Genomic DNA, 16,402 nt, shown 5'->3' with positions numbered 1-16,402 from the left:
GAGAGTTTCAGCAGCAGGTGAGACGAGGCAGGGCAGAGACGGGCAATATTCCCATGGAGGTGGAAGTAGGTAGTCTTGGTGATGGAGAAGATAAAGGGTCAGAAGCTCATCTCAGGGTCAAATGTAACACCTGATTGCCAAATGTCTGTTACACTAAAATGATTGCACTTTCACTGGATAAAATAGACCCTCAGCTCCATTTCTGATTATCCTTCTGCTATCTTACCGCTACATGCAGGAACTGAATAGGCCACTCCTCCTCAGCACTCGATAACCTCTGAATATCTAAAGCAGGTGTTTTTGCACTGGGATGTTAGAGGAGTCTATTTAAACGGAAACACTCCCACATCTTTCTCGGAGTGATACTTTCTGCATCATCATAGGCAGTCCCTCGAAGCAAGGATGACTTGCTTCCACGCCAAAAAGGAATGAGTTCACAGGTGTTTCAATGAAGGACCTAATATTCCAGGTTCTGAACTACATGTTGAAGGGTGGAAGATGCCTGTGCATGGATTTTTTTAATGTGTGGTGACCGTTACACACCAGCCACCACACGGGCTTGACAGAGCTAGGTCTTGGTTCAGTGGCAAGGATTACCCAAGACAACTGGAGATCAGCTCTGCTACATGGACCAAGTGTGCACACTTATCGCAGTGTGGGCTGGCCCGTGCTTCTCCTGGGTATCATGCACATGTAGAAAAGACAATATGTGATCAAATATTACGCTTAGTGATGGCATTACTGTGCCAGAGTTTTCTCGGGGCTGGTGTAATATGATTTTATTTTACTCAGCCAATAATCCTATCATCATCATAGACAGTCCCATGGAATCGAGGAAGACTTGCTTCCACTCTTCGGTGGCTGAACAGTCCAATAAGAGAGCCACAGTCCCTTTCACAGGTGGGACAGATAGTCGTTGAGGGAAAGGGTGGGTGGGACTGGTTTGCCGCACGCTCTTTCCGCTGCCTGCGCTTGATTTCTGCATGCTCTCGGCGATGAGACTCGAGATGCTCAGCGCCCTCCCGGATGCACTTCCTCCACTTCGGGCAGTCTTTGGCCAGGGACTCCCAGGTGTCAGTGGGGATGTTGCACTTTATCAGGGAGGCTTTGAGGGTGTCCTTGAAACGTTGCGTCTGCCCACCTTTGGCTCATATGCCATGAAGGAACTCTGAGTAGAGCGCTTGCTTTGGGAGTCTCATGTCAGGCATGCGAACAATGTGGCCTGGTCGAGGATACTAACGTTGGTGCGTCTGTCCTCTCAGGGGATTTGCAGGACCTTGCGGCGACATTGCGGAGACACCAGTGATTTGTGGTGTCTACTGTACCCGTGGTCCATATCTCTGATCCATACAGGAGGGCGGGTATTACTACAGCCCTCTAAACCATGAGCTTGATGGCAGATTTGAGGGCTTGGTCTTCGAACACTCTTTTTCTCAGGTGGCCGAAGGCTACGCTGGCGTCCTGAAGGCGGTGTTGAATCTCGTCGTCAATGTCTGCCCTTGTTGATAAGAGGCTCCCGAGGTATGGGAAATGATCCACATTGTCCAGGGCTGCGCCGTGGATCTTGATGACTGGGCGGCAGTGCTGTGCGGTGGAGGACCTTTGTCTTACGGATGTTTAGTGTAAGGCCCATGCTTTCATATGCCTCGGTGACTACATTGACTCTATCCTGGAGTTCATCCTCTGAATGTACGCAGATGCAGTCATCATCCGCATACTGTAGCTCGATGACAGAGGTTGGGGTGGTCTTGGACCTGGCCTGGAGACGGCGCAGATTGAACAGATTCCCACTGGTTCTGTAGTTTAGTTGCACTCCAGCGGGGAACTTGTTGACTGTGAGGCGGAGCTTGGTGGCGAGAAAGATTGAGAAAAGGGTTGGCGCGATGACGCAGCCCTGTTTGACCCCGGTTCGGATGTAATGAATCCGTTGGTAAGAATCACCGCTTGAATCCTATCAGATGGCCAGGCAAATAGCTAAAAATATCTATCCTAATGCCACTCCCAAGCAAGAATTCTTGATGTTCTCGACCCAGAGCCTTAATAATAATAACAGCTGCTTGTTTATTTCTCATTTTACAAGCATTTCATTTCATATTTTGTGCAACTACGTTAAAAAATTGTAAAAAAAACTAACACAGAATATTAAACATACTTTACATGCCAATACTTAGGGGTTTAAGTCATGTGAGAACTAACATTTACTTTTGTATAGATATTTTTTATTTTTTTTGTAAGATAACACCAATGGCATGATTTATTATCATAGATTTGTAGAAATTTAAAAAGCAAAATACTTCAATGCGTGAACCTCTTCAATATTGCAAGACTGTACGACTGTGAATCCATTCTCAGTTCTTTTCAAAATAAGATACAAAAATCTGTGTTGATTTACATAGAATGCACTTCAGCCTGGAGTTACATGGGATCATAGCCCTAGGGAGAGAAAAGAGTGTTAATATTGTGTTAAAATTAAAGGATTGGTTATTCAGTACATGTTAAAAAAAACAATTGCTGTACTTTCAGTTAAGGCATCTCAGACCTGGTAAGGTGTCACACGCTGAGATGGTAAAGCGAATGGCTAGAACGGCAGTGGAGATTAAATCACATATTTGCAGGTATTGTATCACGTTGACAAAGCTACTTCACAATAGTTGATTTTCTTTAACTACAAAACCTCCAAACAAACACTTCACTTACTTCTTTCAGTTGAGACCTCACCAGTTTACTGTAGGTGTTACACATAGTCTATTCCAGGACTATCACAGTGATGCAATTATTGAGCCAGATTTTGCTGTCAAAATAACGGTGAGGTTAATGGCACGCGCGGTTATTTATGCACAAAAGGTTAGCTTCGTGAAAATGGCATCTCGCTGTCATCTTCACCATCGAAATGCATTGAATGGCGTAAACTGGCTGTATTTGCGCGATAGGTATGAATTAAACTCACCACAGAATGTTGAGCCAAGTCATTTCATATCAAAGTACCCTTTTACAACAACTAGCATTTATATAGAGCCTACAACACAGTAAAATGTCTCAAGGGCACTTCATAGGAGCGTTATCAATCAAAATTTGACACCGAGCCACATATGGAGCTATTAGGCAGGTGAAAAGTGGTAGGTTTCAAGGGGTGTCTTAGAGGAAGAGAGAGAGGTAGAGAGGCGGAGAGGCTGAGTGAGGAAATTCCAGAGCTTAGAGCCCGGGCAGCTGAAGGCACGGCCGCCAGTGGTGGAGCGAATAAATTGGGGGATGCGCAAGAGGACAGAAGTGGAGGATCGCAGAGATCTCAGACAGTTGTAGGGCTAGAGGAAGTTACAGAGATAGGGAGGGGCGAGGCTATGGAGGAATCTGAAAACGACGATGAGAATCGTGGCGTTGCTTAACCGGGAGCCAATGTAGGTGAGCGAGGACTTGGTGTGAATTGGGACATGGGCAGCAGCATTTTAGTGGAGTTCAAGTTTATGGAGGGTGGAAGATGGGAGGCTGGCCAGGAGTGCATTGGAATAATCAAGTCTAGACGTAACAAAGGCATGGATGAGGGCTTTAGCAGCAGATGAGCTGAGGCAGGGGTGGGGACGGGCGATGTTACAGAGGTGGCAGTAGGCAGTCTTGGTGATGAAGCTGGTAAGTGGTTGGAAGCTCATTTCAGGGTCAAATAGGATGCCAAGGCTTTGAACAGTATGGTTCAGCCTCAGACATTGACAAGCCGGTGGCTAGGGAATGAAGTTTGTGACGGGGACTAAAGACAATGGCTTCGGTTTTCCCAATATTTAGTTGGGGGATGTGATAACTGTTAATTACTGCCAATCAGCCTCTCTGGCACTGAAAATTAACTATTACAAATGTGGGGTCTCTTTCCTTCAAATTTTAATTGTTGTTGGAGATTTTAAAATGTAAAATTTGTAATTTTAACAAACCTTTTCTATCTGTCTCTTTTCTCTCTCTCTCTTAATCCAATCATTCATTCGCTCCCTTTACTTTTCTTTCTGTACCAGATTTGACATTGAATTCACCCACTCTAACTTACACTTCCTTTTTTAACAACGCACAGATGCAGCGTCGAGAAGCCGGAGTTCCGAAATCTGGACTGTTCCGGAATCTGGACTCTGGGACGATCGGTGGCAGAGTCGTCTGGAATCCGTAAAATGTTCCAGAATCCGGACCCGATGACCCTGCCGACCTCGGGGCCCCACCGCTGCCCGACCTCGGGCCTCGCCTTGCCGCCGCTTGCCTCGCTCCACTCGCCTCGTCACCTACCTCGGGGCTTCCTCGCCGGCCCGCCTGACGACATCCTTGGCGGGGCCTGCTCGACGACAACATCCTTAGCGGGGCCGGACGAACCCAACAGCTCCTCGGCGGGAATCCCCCCCCGATTCCTGACATTCTGAGATCCGGAAATACCCGAACCTGGGCTCGGGTGTTTCTGGATTCTTGATGCCAGAAAGTCTGGAAAAGCCTGGAATCCGGAATGGCCTCAGTCCCGAGGGTTCCGGATTTTAGGCACTGCAGCTGTAATAGGTGATAATTACTGCTGAACAATCACTCTGGCCCTGAAAAAATAATTTTACAAGTGTGGTGTTTTATTCCCTCAAATGAAAATTAATGTTGCAGATTTAAAGAAAAATTAAATCAATTTTTTTTTTACTTTTTCTGTTTTTCTCTTATATCCCTCTCCATTAAATCTATCTGTATTTATCAATCTTTATTTTGCTTTCTCTACATCGTTTAAATCAAATTTATATTTCCTGCTTTATATTTCTTGGTTTGGACTCTGCGTGTCTCATTGGGGATACTTCAATCTGATTGGTTGAAGAGCCACGCTGTTTCTTGATCCAATCACAGATGCCATAGATTCCCTGTAGAGGGCGCCACGCTGGAAAAGACGGTGGATTAGTGGAAATCTCCGCTGACATCCCGGCAAAATGTCTGAGGGGAGGGCAGTTGTCAGTGCGGTGAATGGCAAGTGATGTTCCTTCGCTACTGACTGCAAAATCCCGGCCATTATCTTTTCACTAGAAGCTGCTCCTAACCCTTACAGGAGTTCATCACTAATGAGTTAGTTCAGAATGGTCTTACCTGTGGAAATATTTACAACATCATATTGCTAGTCCTGATGTGTCATAATAACATAAGAAACTGTGGAATGAAAATAGGGCATTTGGGCCATCAAGCTAGCTCTTTCCACAGATGATGCAGAATCTAGCCTAAGGAGTTTACCCCTCCCATTTAAGCTTCTCAGAAAAATGTTCTTCATAATGTTCTTATAATACTCACTGATCCACAAACGTCATCAAGCCAAGCTCCAGAAAATTAATCTGCCCCCCATTTGCACTATTCAATGCTGGCCTGCTGCTCTCCACAATCAGCTAGATATCTCCTCGTGACCTCAATACCAGTGAGCCATCATGTCCAATGGAATACTTGATCATCAGCAGTCATTATAACACTCAATCCTGCTTTCAGCTCGATATTTTTTCAATTCTTTTCTGAGTAATCGCCTCAGCCGCAAATACTTTAGCCGGACATCACTGAGCAACTTATTCTTAGTTAATCTTGACCTTAGTTCTGGGATTGGAGATCAAATCTAGCCTACAGTGATGTCTCCTTCCTCTGTTAGCAGTGAGGATCTTATGTGATCCACTTTGGCAGAAATAATAGAAAAGCAAATTATAATTTAAATGGAGAAAAATTGCAAAGTGCTGCAGTAAGAGAGACCTGGGGGTCCTTGTGTATGAAACACAAAAAGTTAGTATGCAGGTACAGCAAGTAATCAGGAAGGCAAATGGAATGTCGGTCTTTATTGCAAAGGGGATAGAGTATAAAAGCAGAGAAGTCCTGCTACAACTGTACAGGGTATTGGTGAGGCCACACCTGGAGTACTGCGTACAGTTTTGGTCTCCATATTTAAGGGAGGATATACTTGCATTGGAGGCTGTTCAGAGAAGGTTCACTAAGTTGATTCCGGAGATGAGGGGGGTGACTTATGAAGATAGGTTGAGTAGATTGGGCCTCTACTTATTGGAGTTCAGAAGAATGAGAGGTGAGCTTATTGAAACAAGAAAATGAGGGGGCTCGACAAGGTGGATGCAGAAAGGATATTTCCACTCATAGGGAAACTAAAACTAGGGGACATACTCTTAGAATAAGGGGCCACCCATTTAAAACTGAGATGAGGAGAGATTTCTTCTCTCAGAGGGTTGTAAATCTATGGAATTCTCTGCCCCAGAGAGCTGTGGAGGCTGAATATATTTAAGTGGAGATAGACAGATTTTTGAGCGATAAGGGAGTAAAGGGTTCTGGGGAGCGGGCAGGGAAGTGGAGCTGAGTCCATGATCAGATCAGCCATGATCTTATTGAATGGCGGAGCAGGCTCGAGGGGCCAAATGGCTGACTCCTGTTCCTATTTCTTATGTTCTTTTGTGACATTAAGTTGGGCGATAGCCATCTGCTTCTTACCAGGCTTGGGCCCACGGTAATAATGTGGTTAACTAGCACTTCACTGGCAATCTCATTCACAGAGAACATAATGGCCTGGACTTTGCAGTAAAAATAACGGTGAGTATAAATTGGACAGTGACATCCGGTGACCACACATGCACACTTAAAGGTGGAAATCAGGAAGTTGCTGTCCAAGTTGCTCCCGCTTCTCCAGAAGCTTTGTTATATCGGTATCTTGAAGAGAGACTCGGTATTGAAACACATGGAATGGTGTGAAGTTGCTGTACTTACCCACTAGATATTCACTCAACATTTTTGGTAATTTTTTCTTTCTGTCTCTTTTCTCTCTTTCTCTCTCTCTCTCTCTTAATCCCATCTTTCTTTCCCTCTCTTCATGTTGCTTTCTGTATGTGATTTGGCATTGAATTAAATATTCCAACTGCCTCTTCCTGGTTTAGACTCTGCAAGTCTCATTAACCATTCTTCAATCAGATTGGTTAAGGAGATACACAGTTGCGCGCCTTGTTCACACAGGTCCCCTGTAGAGGGCACTGCGCCAAAATGGATTGCTAATCACAGCAAGTTCCAGTGCAAAATCCCATAGAACATCGGTGGGCAAGTGATAGTGTGATGAACGGAAATCCGACATTGAGTCACATAAGGAGATATTAGGACAGGTGACCAAAAGCTTGGCCAAAGAGGTAGGTTTTATGGAGTGTCTTAAAGGAGGAAAGAGAGAGAGGTAGCACGGCGGAGAGGTTCAGGCAGGGAATTCCAGCGCTTAGGCAGCTGAAGGCACAGCCGCCAATGGTGGAGCGAAGAAAATTGGGGATGCGCAAGAGGCCAGAATTGGAATATAATGGGAATGCCATCACCTCTACAAGCACCCTGTAAATCACACACCACCCTGACTTGGACATATATCGCTGTTTCTTCAACATGGCTGTTCCAATATCCTGGAATGCCCGACCAATCATCGCGCGGGAACACCATCTTCACAGGACTGTAGCAGTTCAAGGAAAAAGGCCTTGATGGGGATGGACAATAAATTCTGGCTTGCCAGAGTTTCACATTTCTCAAGAAATTTTTTTAAAAAGCAGCTAAGTCCAAGGCACATTAGACTTGGGGGCAGGTGCCTTGCCTGACCTCTCAGCTACAGATGGTGTGAGACCCAGAGAAGCAAGGGGACTGGGAGAACATTGAGAGATTCTTACATCCACAAATATAAAATAAATCATTTGCTTAACTTTTTTTCTCAGTGATATACCGTGAATACAATTATGTCTGGTCTGTCACGGCTCCAAGCCTTCAAACCACATTACAGGAAAGATGTGATTGCACTGGAAAGGATGCAGAGGAGATTTACGAGGATGTTGCCTGGACTGGAGAATTTTGGAAATGAGGAAAGATTGGATAGGCTGGGTTTGTTTTCTTTGGAACAGAGGAGGCTGAGGGGAGACCTGATTGAGGTGTATAAAATGATGAGGAGCCTGGATAGAGTGGATAGGAAGGACCTGTTTCCCTTGGCAGAGGGGTCAACAACCAGGGGGCCCAGATTTAAAGTAATTGGGGGGAGGTATAGAGGAGATATGAAGGGTAATTTCTGTACCCGGAGAGTGGTGGGGGTCTGGAACTCACTGCCTGAAAGGGTGGTAGAGGCAGAAACCCTCACCACATTTAAAAAATACTTGGATGTGCACTTGAAGTGCCGTAACCCACAGGGCTGCGGACCAAGAACTGGAAAGTGGGAATAGGCTGGGTAGCTCTTGGTTGGCCGGCGCGGACACGATGGGCTGAAATGGCTTCCTTCCGTAAATTTCTATAATTCTACATCACTGAGGTTGTCATTACACGGCCAATATGCCAATTTTAAGGCCGTTAACACATGTTCAGCTATACTTTTACACAGTTAAAATTTCTGCTGGATACCTTGAAGCAATTACAATCTTTGCAGAACAATCCAAAGAGAATGTTGACGAGTAGAGCGATACAAATAATGAACTGAACGGCACTGATCACCAGCAAGATAGAGAATAGCCTGACATGCCAAGGGATCACGTTTTCAGGTTCCAGACACTTGACCCATAAATTGGGATCATTTAGGTAATTCCTGTCAAAGAAACATATTGAATAAGGTAGCAAATCTATAGAAAAAAAACTAACGACAGTCAAAATTCTGTGCTACAAGAACAGTTATGAAAATTAAAGTTCAGTAATAAGTTCCACTGCATTTAAATGTATCATTTAAAAGTTCAGATTGAAAGAAAGACTTTGATTTATATAGCATCTTTCACAACAACCGGACGTCTAAAAGCGCTTTACAGCCAGTGAAGTACTTTTGAGTGTAGCCACTGTTGTAATGTGGGAAAAACGGCAGCCAATTAGCACGCAGCAAGCTCCCACAAACAGCAATGTGATAATGACCAGTCTTGGGCCTACGGTAATAATGTGTTTTTGTTATGTTGATTGAGGGCTAAATATTGGCTAGGATATCGGGGATAACTTCCCTGCTCTTCTTCGAAATAGTGCTATGGGATCTTTTACGTCCACCTGAGAGAGCAGACGGGGCCTTGGTTTAATGTGTCATCCGAAAGACGGCACCTATGACAGTGCAGCGCTCCCTCAGTACTGCACTGGAGTGTCAGCCTCGATTTTGTGCTCAAATCCCTGGAGTGGGACTTGAACCCACAACCTTCTGACTCAGAGGCGAGAGTGCTGCCCACTGAGCCTGACTGACAAGAGAAACATATACTGTTACGTTAAGATTGCTGATGAGAATCGGATTCCATGCATTGCTGCTTAATGGGGACCAAGTTACTCCTTCACTGTAAAGCCAACTTTAACCACTGCTCTTACCCCTTGGCAAAAGGATGTTTCCACTCTCCCAGCTGTGTCACACGGCATAATGGACCAACATCTAACGCCACAGATGACACAATGAAACCATATGCAGATCCGATTACTCCAATCACAGTGAAAATTAATGTGCATAGCTAGAACAAGACGAGAGAGAGAGTAAACAATTCGCCCTTAAGGAGCTTGTGAGAAAGGTGGAAGGAAACAAATTGAGACAACAGGGACATGGTAACATAATGGTTATGTTAATCCAGAGGCCTGAACTAATGATCTAGAGACGTAAGTTCAAATCCCACCATGGCCGCTGGGGAATTTAAATTCAGTTAATTAAATAAATCTGGAATAAAAAGCTAGTATCAGTAATGGTCACCGTTAAACTACTGGATTGTTGTAAAAACTCATCTGGTTCACTAATGTCCTTTAGGGAAGGAAATCTGCCGTCCTTACCTTATCATCATCGTGGGCCACCCCGACCTGTGTGAGAACACCACTGCAGGTCGGGACTATAAATAGAGCTGGAGCCACTACAGCTTCCAGGGCAAGCCGCTCCAAGTGTGCGACGGCTTCGAGGTGGGCGACTGGGTGATGTCATCAGGATCCAGGTTGCCATTTGAAGCGTGGGCTGGAGCATCGGCGAGGCCCTGGTACGTAGAGGAGCGGGAAGGTCATGGCGGACTTGCAACGAGTGATCGGGGCAAAGGAGCGATGAGGGATTGTGGCTGAGATGTGGTGGGTGATTGTGTTGAAGGTTCGGTGAATGTTTGATGTGGAGGTGTGGCGGGAGATCGTGGCGGAGGTGTGGTGAGTATTTGTGGTGGAGGAGCAGTGAGAGATTGTGGCGGGAGCTTATATATGACTCCAGACCCACTATGTGGTTGACTCTTAACTGCCCTCTGTGGTTCAAGAAGACGGCTCTTCGCCACCTTCTCAGGGGCAGTTAGGGATGGGCAATAAATGCTGGCCTTGCCAGTGATGCCCATGTCTCAGGAGCGAATTTTAAAAACGGGCTTGTTTGAAATGAAATTAAAAGAGGCATTTCAAGGACACAGGAATAAAAAACAAAGTTGGAGGGAAAGGCAAAGAGTTATAGAGAGGAGTTTAACAAACTCACTAGACATTTACAGAAGCAACACACTACGGACGCTGGAAATCTGAAATGCAATCAGAAAATGCTGGAAATAATACGCAGAGATCAGGCAGCATCAGATGAAAGGTCATCGACCTGAAACGCGAATGCTCTCTCTCTCTCTCTCTCGCTCTCTCTCTCCACAGATGCAGCCATGACCTGCTGAGTAATTCCAGCATTTTCTGTATTTTTACACTAGACATTAAGGTGACTCTTCTGTAACATTTCAACCGCTCAGCACTTTTAGTACAATTTTTCCAATTTGTTTTGATGTTTCAGTGCAGCATCTCTCAGGCTCTGTTTCCCTTTTGGTTCAACCTTTATCTTCATTGTCATTTATTCCATCTTATGTGGGACTAGGTGACAGCAAAGGTAAAGGTTTTGTCTAAGTTTCAAAGCAGAACTAAGCCGTTCAGGGGTGAAGTCAGGGAGCACTTCTTCACACAAAGGATAGTGCAAATCTGGAACTCTGTCCCTCCAAAATAGCTGTTTAGGTTGTGGGTCAATTGAAAATGTCAAAACTGAGATTGAGAGATTTTTGTCAGGCAAGGGTATTAAAGGTTACAGAACAAAGGCAGGCAGATGGAACTAAGATACGTATCAGGCATGATCCAATTGAATGGCAGAAGAGGCTCGAGAGGCTGAATGGCCTCCTCCTGTTCCTATGTTCCTAAAGTGTCTTTTGTCTAATTTCTCCACTCACTGCTCATTTCAGCTGAAGCTCCTCCCTCCGTTTGTCTATCTCTCCACTCCCCTTGCAATTCTGCATCTCTGTTCTTCCTTTCCTAGGTAGCTGACCGTTACAGCTAGTTCCTTTGCCCTCATTTAGAAAGCACATTTCTAGATACAGGTCCCTTACACTGCAGTTATACAGGGCCTTGGTGAGGCCACACCTTGAATATTGTGTACCGTTTTGGTCTCCTAATTTGAGGAAAGACATTCTTGCAATTAAGGGAGTGCAGCGAAGATTCACCAGACTGATTCCTGGGATGGCAGGACTGACATATGAAGAAAGACTGGATCGAGTAGGCTTATATTCACTGGAATTTAGAAGACTGAGAGGGGATCTCATAGAAACATATAAAATTCTGACGGGATTGGACAGGTTAGATGCAGGAAGAATGTTCCCAATGTTGGGGAAGTCCAGAACCAGGGGTCACAATCTAAGGATAAGGGGTAAGGCATTTAGGACTGAGATGAGGAGAAACTTCTTCACTCAGAGAATTGTGAAAATCTGGAATTCTCTACCACAGAAAGTTGTTGAGGCCAGTTCTTTAGATATATTCAAAAGGGAGTTAGATGTGGCCCTTACAGCTAAAGAGATCAAGGGGTATGAAGAGAAAGCAGGAAAGGGGTACTAAGGTGAATGATCAGCCATGATCATATTGAATGGTGGTGCAGGCTTGAAGGGCCGAATGGTCTACTCCTGCACCTATTTTCTATGTTTCTATGTTTCTATGTTTCAAAATGTGGGCCTCCCCACGATCCTTGGAAGCCAACTCCCATTCCCAGAAGTCCTTCCTGCATTCGTACTTGGGTTGTGTGCATATGTGACAGCATGGATTGAACATTGGTTGACTGACTGGAAACAAATGGTTAGGCTCAATGGGCCTTGCTGGTACGGGAGTAGGTTTGGAAGTGGTGCATCCTGGCATAAGTAATGAGCCCATATTTATTTTTGACGTTTCTAGAAAATAGGGAGCACGATATCGAAATTTATGGATGACGCAAAACTAGTGAGGACGCTTGTAAAGGACTCCAGGAGGTCATAGACAGGTTATCAGAATGGCCAGAGAGGCGGCAGATGCAATTTAATGCGGAGAAGTGTGAATTGATGCATTTTTAAGGACTGGGCACCTACTTTTAATGGAAGGATGCTGAAGAGTGTGAATGAACAGCGAGATCTCGGAGTGCAAATACATAAACCACAAAAAGGCCAATAGCATTTTGGGTTTTATAAACAGGGGCCTAGAGTACATTAGAAAAAAGGTCATGATAATATTTGTTGCAAGGCTAGGCTACAGTTATAGCAACGTTTGCAATTTTGGACACTCCATTATAGAAAGGATATTAAAGCCACAGAGAGCTTACAGCATAGTTTCACCAGAATGATTCCAGGAATGAAAAACTGGTTATGAAGACAGACTTGAATTAGAACTATTTCCACGGGAGCAGGGAAGACTAAGAGGAGATTTAATAGAGGTTTCTAAAAAAATGTTGATGAACTTTGATAAGGTGAATTTCTCTAGTTAGGGATTCTGTGACATGAGATCATCAATTTAAAATTGTCACTTCGGGAGTGTGGAGAGGGGTTTGGCAGAATCTTTACTCCGAGAGTTGGAAGAGCATGGAGTGCGTTGACACTGGGAGTAGTCGAGGCGGAGACTGTTGCACCTTTAAGATAAGAGTAAATAAACATTTGAGGCTGGGCTACCAGGAGAGAATGGGGCAATGGAATTAGTTACAGCTATAGCAAAAAGTTGACACAGGCACAATGGTCCAAATGGTCCCTTTGAGCTATAGCTTGTACGGTTATTCTTTGGTTCGCAGTTGATCCAAAGTAGATCTATTAGGGCACCAGCATGACACAGTGCATTGCAGCCCCAACACGATGAACTGTAGACTAATGGGCCTGTACTTCCCTCCAATCTCAACCCGATCATTGTGAAGAAACAAGGCAAGGCTAGAACTACATGCTTCTCCGCAAGGAAGAAGGGAAAGTTGGAGAGAGAATCACTCTGGGTCTCCCATGTGCACCTTTGAATATTCATTGACAAACTCTATTACATTCTGCATGGATGCAGAGAGGATGTTTCCACTAATGGGGGAAGACTAGAACTAGAGGGCATGATCTTAGAATAAGGGGCTGCCCATTTAAAACTGAGATGAGGAGGAATTTCTTCTCTCAGAGGGTTGTAAATCTGTGGATTGCGCTGCCTCAGAGAGCTGTGGAAGCCGGGATATTGAATAACTTTAAGACAGAGATAGACACTTTCTTAACCGATAAGGGAATAAGGGGTTATGGGGAGAGGGCGGGGAAGTGGAGCTGAGTCCATGATCGGATCAGCCATGACCTTATTGAATGGCGGAGCAGGCTCGAGGGGCCGTATGGCCTACTCCTGTTCCTATTTCTTATGTTCTTATGTTCTTATTCTCAGCTGGGAATAGTACTTGGTGGAGGTGGGGTGGGGGGGGGGGGCGATGAAAATAAATAAAATATCATTAAACAATTGTAATATAAAACTTTCTGTTTGCATTCCTTACCGGAAAGTTCCTGATACTGCTTGGCCTGCAGCTACAGAAATCTGGGCATTTGCAGGAGCACTTTTGGCAATTAGAGGCTTTGCTGATGGCACCTAGGCACGCACAAAGGAGTGCACATTTACAAAAGTTCTCACAGCATTCCTTGCAATCGGAGTTGGGACAGCATTTGCACGGTGGGCATTCGCAGGCGGGACAGGCCTTGCACGGCGGGCAGTCACAGCAGGGCTTGCATTGGCAGGCGGGACACGGTTGGCATTCACGGCAGTTTTGGCAGTTACAGATCTTGCAGGGCTTGCACGGCGGGCATTCACAGAGGCGCTTGCAATCGCAGGAGTCGCAGGGCGGGCATTCCGGGCAAGCACGGCAGGTCGGGCACTCGCAGGTGGTGCAGGGTTTGCATACCTGGCAATCCTGGCATCGCGGGCACTCACAGGTGACACAGGATTGGCACGGAGGGTAGTCACGGCAGGGTCTGCAGTCACAGGCAGGACAAGGATCACACGACAGGCATTTCCGGCAGCACGGGCAGTCACAGGTAGGGCAAGACTTGCAGGTCAGGCATTCACAGCGTTGCTGGCCGACAAAGATTTGACAGCATGGCGATTGACAGGTGTCACAACAGTCGGTGCATTCATTTGTATCCCAAAATTCCAAGAATACCCATGCAGGAAAGATCATCTATAATCCATAAAAAAAAGAGACAAGAGCATTGCATTATATTATACATTGTTAGTTATTCATCCCCATTTTCCTTCGTTATTTATTTCCTTCCCTCTTGAAGAATTCACCCACCCTTTGCCAAACACCATTCATTGGCTGAAAAGGTGAGATAGGGCAAGTAACCTGCTACCAAGATCTCTGCCAGCGAGGCTCTTGATCTGGCTGATTGGGAGGTACACAAGAGCAACTTCGGGTGTTTTCCGCCACAACAACAACATATATTTATATAGCACCTAATAATGTAGTAAAACGACCCGAGGCACTTCACAGGAGCTTTATAAAACAAAATTTGACACCGAGCCACACAAAGAGATATTGGGCCTGAAATTCCGGCCTTGCCGGGTCCGTACGGAATATGTAAAGACCCGGCGAGGCCCGGCAAACGTCGGTTTTCGGCGCACAAGGAGCATGCGCCGAAAACCGGCTTTTCCGATCTGTCGAGATATCTCTTGACAGATCTACCACATCCCCACAGCCAGGACATTCGCGCGGGAGAGATTGCACTATTTGCCCAACTCTTGCCCAGCGAATGTCCTTCAAACTCTTGCGCCTGGTAAAAGCAGGCACATAGGCAACCTTTACCAGAGTAAGTTTCAAAACATATAAAAAACATGTAAAAATAACATTTAAAAACACATTTTTATGTTAAAAATCCTGTCCACTAAGGTAAGTTTATTTCAAATCCTAATTACACTTTAAAAAAAATCCCCCAAATATATATTTTTTTCTAACATATTTCATTAATTTTAATTTAAATGAGCGTTAAACATGTAAGATGTTTCTTTAATTTTTCTAATGTGTTTGGGTGTTTGGGAGGGGGAGGGTTTCCATTCATAATGTAATGACTCAAGAGTCTGGTTACTGTAAACTCACTCAGGTGCAACCTGATCCATCTTTATTCCAGCCCAAGAGTGCCAATGTGACAAAGACACCCAGCTTATATACAGGTGACTAAGCACACATGCCACATGCGTACACCCAGATGATCTCCGACCGCGGCGCCCTCTGGTGTCTGGTGACCCCCCCAAGCATTAATACATAACAACATCCCCCTTTTAAAATCTTAACAATAGTCTTTTTACAAATTAAGATGGTCTGGGGCTTTCCTCTCACGAGTTGATCGTCTCAGTTCAACTTTGGCTCTGGGCGAGCATTCTGAGTCCGTTGAGACTGAGGGCTGAGTAGCCGATCTGATGGGAGTGGTCATGACCACATCAGAGACTGAAGGTCCAGGTTCAGTAATGTCAGCAGAGTCCTCTGATGAGTGAACAATGGTTGGTTGGTCACTGACTGCATCTTCCTCATTCAGTTCCAATTCATCCGTGTACCACAGTTTAACCTGGTCAAGGTGTTTTTTGTATGTTTGCCCATTCTTGAGCACAACAATAAACACTCTGTTACCCTCCTTGGCTGTAACAGTGCCGGCGATCCACTTTGGACCTTGACCATAGTTCAGTACATAAACCGGATCGTTGACCGAGATGTCACGTGACATGGCAACATGATCATGGCACCATTGCTGACTTTGACGTCTGTTTTCAACATGATCATTCAAATCAGGATGAACAAGAGAAAGCCTGGTCTTAAGATTTCTTTTCATCAGTAGTTCAGCAGTCCCAGTAAGCGTATGAGGTCTTGAGCTGTAACTGAGCAATATACATGACAACTGTCTCTGCAGTGAGCCCTGAGTTACACTTTTCATACTTTGCTTGATCGTTTGAATGGCACGTTCTGCTTGACCATTAGAAGCAGGCTTGAATGGAGCTGATCTCACATATCTGATGCCATTGAGTTTCATGAACTCCTGGAACTCAAGACTTGTGAAGTAAGATCCGTTGTCGCTCACAACAATGTCAGGCAAACCATGAGTAGCAAACATGATCCGAAAGCTCTCAATAGTAGCTGTAGATGTGCTGGATGACGTAATAACACACTCTATCCACTTAGAATATGCATCTACTACGACAAAAACTATGTTTTCCTATGCAAAATCGATGT

The 16,402-nt window shown here is 45.0% G+C and overlaps 2 protein-coding genes across 8 annotated transcripts in view; one reads left to right on the top strand and one right to left on the bottom strand.

Moving 5' to 3' along the window:
* Positions 1-2,176: 2,176 nt before the first annotated feature.
* Positions 2,177-16,402, bottom strand: part of LOC139265994 (keratin-associated protein 4-5-like) — a 40,158-nt gene continuing 25,932 nt past the window's right edge. For 6 of the 7 annotated variants that reach the window (XM_070883714.1, XM_070883712.1, XM_070883711.1 and 3 more), the window contains 4 exons: positions 13,685-14,362; positions 9,295-9,431; positions 8,368-8,548; positions 2,177-2,433 (listed from right to left, as the gene is read on the bottom strand). In XM_070883714.1, the coding sequence (XP_070739815.1) occupies positions 2,416-2,433; positions 8,368-8,548; positions 9,295-9,431; positions 13,685-14,362 (1,014 nt within the window). In that variant the 3' untranslated portion in view covers positions 2,177-2,415. Of the gene's footprint in view, positions 2,434-8,367; positions 8,549-9,294; positions 9,432-9,741; positions 9,936-13,684; positions 14,363-16,402 lie in introns of all 7 variants that reach the window. The other variant, XR_011593669.1, reaches the window with a different exon arrangement.
* The window catches only part of cp (ceruloplasmin), a 266,551-nt gene continuing 260,004 nt past the window's right edge, over positions 9,856-16,402 (top strand). The window contains exon 1 of the mRNA XM_070883708.1: positions 9,856-9,938. The gene's annotated coding sequence lies outside the window, so the exon portion shown is untranslated. The remainder of the gene's footprint in view (positions 9,939-16,402) is intronic.

Source organism: Pristiophorus japonicus, chromosome 6 (genome assembly GCF_044704955.1).
Source record: "Pristiophorus japonicus isolate sPriJap1 chromosome 6, sPriJap1.hap1, whole genome shotgun sequence".
Taxonomy (NCBI): Eukaryota; Metazoa; Chordata; class Chondrichthyes; family Pristiophoridae; genus Pristiophorus; species Pristiophorus japonicus.
This window is presented reverse-complemented; position numbering and strand designations above follow the sequence as displayed.